The sequence below is a fragment of the Pseudorca crassidens genome, chromosome 2 (genome assembly GCF_039906515.1).
Source record: "Pseudorca crassidens isolate mPseCra1 chromosome 2, mPseCra1.hap1, whole genome shotgun sequence".
NCBI lineage: Eukaryota > Metazoa > Chordata > Mammalia > Artiodactyla > Delphinidae > Pseudorca > Pseudorca crassidens.
In genome coordinates, this window is record NC_090297.1 from 110,337,532 (window position 1) to 110,341,238 (window position 3,707).

The 3,707-nt window shown below is 41.2% G+C and overlaps 1 protein-coding gene across 1 annotated transcript; it reads left to right on the forward strand.

Annotated features, from left to right (window-relative positions):
• Positions 1–2,422: 2,422 nt before the first annotated feature.
• On the forward strand, positions 2,423–3,294 carry PRR9 (proline rich 9). The gene is made up of 2 exons (XM_067713674.1): positions 2,423–2,459; positions 2,924–3,294. The coding sequence occupies exon 2, from the start codon at positions 2,944–2,946 to the stop codon at positions 3,292–3,294; it is 351 nt and encodes a 116-aa protein (XP_067569775.1). The 5' UTR covers positions 2,423–2,459; positions 2,924–2,943.
• Positions 3,295–3,707: the final 413 nt, after the last annotated feature.

The window sequence follows — 3,707 nt, forward strand, 5'->3', positions numbered from 1 at the left end:
TAGCCACAGCAATCAGAGAAGAAAAGGAAATAAAAGGAATCCCAATCGGAAAGGAAGAAGTAAAGCTGTCACTATTTGCAGATGACATGATACTATACATAGAGAATCCTAAAGATGCTACCAGAAAACTACTAGAGATAATCAGTGAATTTGGTAAAGTAGCAAGATACAAAATTAATGCACAGAAATCTCTGGCATTCCTCTCCACTAAGGATGAAAAATCTGAAAGTGAAATCAAGAAAACACTCCCATTTAGCATTGCAACAAAAAGAATAAAATATCTAGGAATAAACCTACCTAAGGAGACAAAAGACCTGTATGCAGAAAATTATAAGACACTGATGAAAGAAATTAAAGATGATACAAATAGATGGAGAGATATACCATGTTCTTGGATTGGAAGAATCAACATTGTGAAAATGACTCTACTACCCAGAGCAATCTACAGATTCAATGCAATCCCTATCACACTACCACTGGCATTTTTCACAGAACTAGAACAAAAAATTTCACAATTTGTATGGAAACACAAAAGACCCCGAATAGCTAAAGCAATATTGAGAACGAAAAATGGAGCTGGAGGAATCAGGCTTCCTGACTTCAGACTATACTACAAAGCTACAGTAATCAAGACAGTATGGTACTGGCACAAAAACAGAAAGATAGATCGATGGAACAGGATAGAAAGCCCAGAGATAAACCCACGCACATACGGTCACCTTATCTTTGATAAAGGAGGCAGGATTGTACAGTGGAGAAAGGACAGCCTCTTCAATAAGTTGTGCTGGGAAAACTGGACAACTACATGTAAAAGTATGAGATTAGATCACTCCCTAACACCATACACAAAAATAAGCTCAAAATGGATTAAAGACCTAAATGTAAGGCCAGAAACTATCAAACTCTTAGAGGAAAGCATAGGCAGGACCCTCTATAACATAAATCACAGCAAGTTCCTTTTTGACCCACCTCCTAGAGTAATGGAAATAAAAGCAAAAATAAACAAATGGGACCTAATGAAACTTCAAAGCTTTTGTGCAACAAAGGAAACCATAAACAAGACCAAAAAAGCATCCTCAGAATGGGAGAAAATATTTGCAAATGAAGCAACTGACAAAGGATTAATCTCCAAAATTTATAAGCAGTTCAGGCAGCTTAATAACAAAAAAACAAACAACCCAATCCAAAAATGGGCAGAAGACCTAAATAGACATTTCTCCAAAGAAGATATACAGACTGCCAACAAACACATGAAAGAATGCTCAACATCACTAATCATTAGAGAAATGCAAATCAAAACTACAATGAGATATCATCTCACACCAGTCAGAATGGCCATCATCAAAAAATCTAGAAACAATAAATGCTGGAGAGGATGTGGAGAAAAGGGAACCCTCTTACACTCTTGGTGGGAATGTAAATTGTTACAGCCACTGTGGAGAACAGTATGGAGGTTCCTTAAAAAACTACAAATAGAACTACCATATGACCCAGCAATCCCACTACTGGGCATATACCCTGAGAAAACCATAATTCAAAAGGAGTCATATACCAAAATGTTCATTGCAGCTCTATTTACAATAGCCTGGAGATGGAAACAACCTAAGTGTCCATCATCGGATGAATGGATAAAGAAGATGTGGCACATATATACAATGGAATATTACTCAGTCATAAAAAGAAGCGAAATTGAGCTATTTGTAATGAGTTGGATATACCTAGAGTCTGTCATACAGAGTGAAGTAAGTCAGAAAGAGAGAGACAAATACCGTATGCTAACACATATATATGGAATTTAAGAAAAAAAATGTCAGGAAGAACCTAGGGGTGAAAAAGGAATAAAGACACAGACTTACTAGAGAATGGACTTGAGGATATGGGGAGGGGGAAGGGTAAACTGTGACAAAGCGAGAGAGAGGCATGGACATATATACACTACCAAACGTAAGGTAGATAGCTAGTGGGAAGCAGCCACATAGCACAGGGAGATCAGCTCGGTGCTTTGTGACCACCTGGAGGGGTGGGATAGGGAGGGTGGGAGGGAGGGAGACGCAAGCAGGAAGATATATGGGAACATATGTATACATATAACTGATTCATTTTGTTGTGAAGCTGAAACTAACATACCATTGCAAGGCAATTATACTCAATAAAAATAAAATTAAAATTAAAAAAATAAAAAATAAATAAAAAAAGAAGAGAGAGATGACAGAAGCCCCTCCCTGCTGAGGCCTGGTGAGGACCCAGAGGTCAAAATGGAGGCTGATTAACAGGCATCCCAAGCAGTCACTCAATCCATGGGCAATTTCAGAGGAAGCTTGTTATGGTGACTCCACAATTAAGACCTCAGCCCACGTGGCCAGTCTGTCTTGCAGGAGGCTGTACCAAGCACTATATAAAAGTCCCTACCAGGCTAGCCCCCTCATCCACATCTTTTGTTGAGGGTTGTTGAAGATCAGGTAAGTGGGGACGTCTGTGCCCTCTCTCTCCCTTTCTGCTCTGTGTTGGGGAAGCTACTATTCTCTTCCTCTACTGGACTGTAGTTTATTCTGATTTTTGAAGTGGTTTGCCATTTCTTGGGCTTCTCAAACCATTCTGTGTATTCTACCTAGTCTCCTGCATCTAATTTTCAAAAAGATTAGTCAAATAGGAGAGAATGAAAAGATCCATGGAAGGATTGGGTTTAGGAGTTTGGGCCTATAGATATTGACAAAATCTCTGAGAATATCCCCACCTAGGAGACGGGTATCAGAGAGAGCTGAAGTAGGGATAGAAAAGAGAAAGGAATAAAAATCAGCAGAGAAATGAGCTATTAGTGTTAATAATCATTCGCTCCCTGTTCCCCTCTAACAATCCTTCATCCCGCCAATTCCCAGCCTGTTACTGTTAATGCAAATAATTTCAAAGCTTGTGTTTGTTTCAGGTCCTGCAAATCACCCTAGGATGTCCTTTAATAAGCAGCAGTGCAAACAGCCATGCATGCCTTCTCCAAGTCTTCAAAAGACCCAAGAGCATTGCCAGGCAAAGGCTGAGGAGGTGTGCCTCCCCCCATGCCAGCACCCTTGCCAAAAGAAGTGCCCAGTGCAAGCTCAAGAGGTGCATCTTCCTCAGTGCCAGGAGTTAAACCAAGAAAACTTCTTACAGCAAGGCCAAGACCCATGCCTACCTCTATGTCAAGACCAAAGCCCACCTCAGTGTGTGGAGACATGCCAGGAGATATCTCAGACAAAACGTGTGGAGGTTTGCCCACAGAAAGTCCAGGAGAAGTGCTTACCCCCTGGCAAGGGAAAGTAGCTGCTCATAATGCCATTTGGGGGTCAAGAAGATGATCCCAGTCCAACTCCAACCCCTGTCATGGTGACCTTCTCCTATAGGTACGTCTATGTGCACCCTGCTCTTGCCTCCTGGCTTCTTCAGTATTCCAGGACTTGGTCTGTGTCTCTGAAGACAGTTCTTTCTGTATTTCCTCAACCTCTGTGAATAAATGTTGTCAACAATCTATTAGAATGTCTCTGCTGTAGGAATATGATGTGGTTATCAGGGGCGACCAAAGAAGCCTAGTTCAGCTCCTTTGGGGCAAAAATTCACCCAGCCCTGGGCGTGTAACAGCCAAGGATGCCTCCATCCTTCTTTCAGAGTGTCAACCTCTCACTTGAGCCTCAAAACAAACTGAATTTTGGTGGTCTTTGTGTGGATCACCACCACCA

Bases quoted from the DNA above. Each gene is read 5' to 3' on its own strand.
- PRR9 (XM_067713674.1), top strand. From the start codon at position 2,944: ATGTCCTTTAATAAGCAGCAGTGCAAACAGCCATGCATGCCTTCTCCA.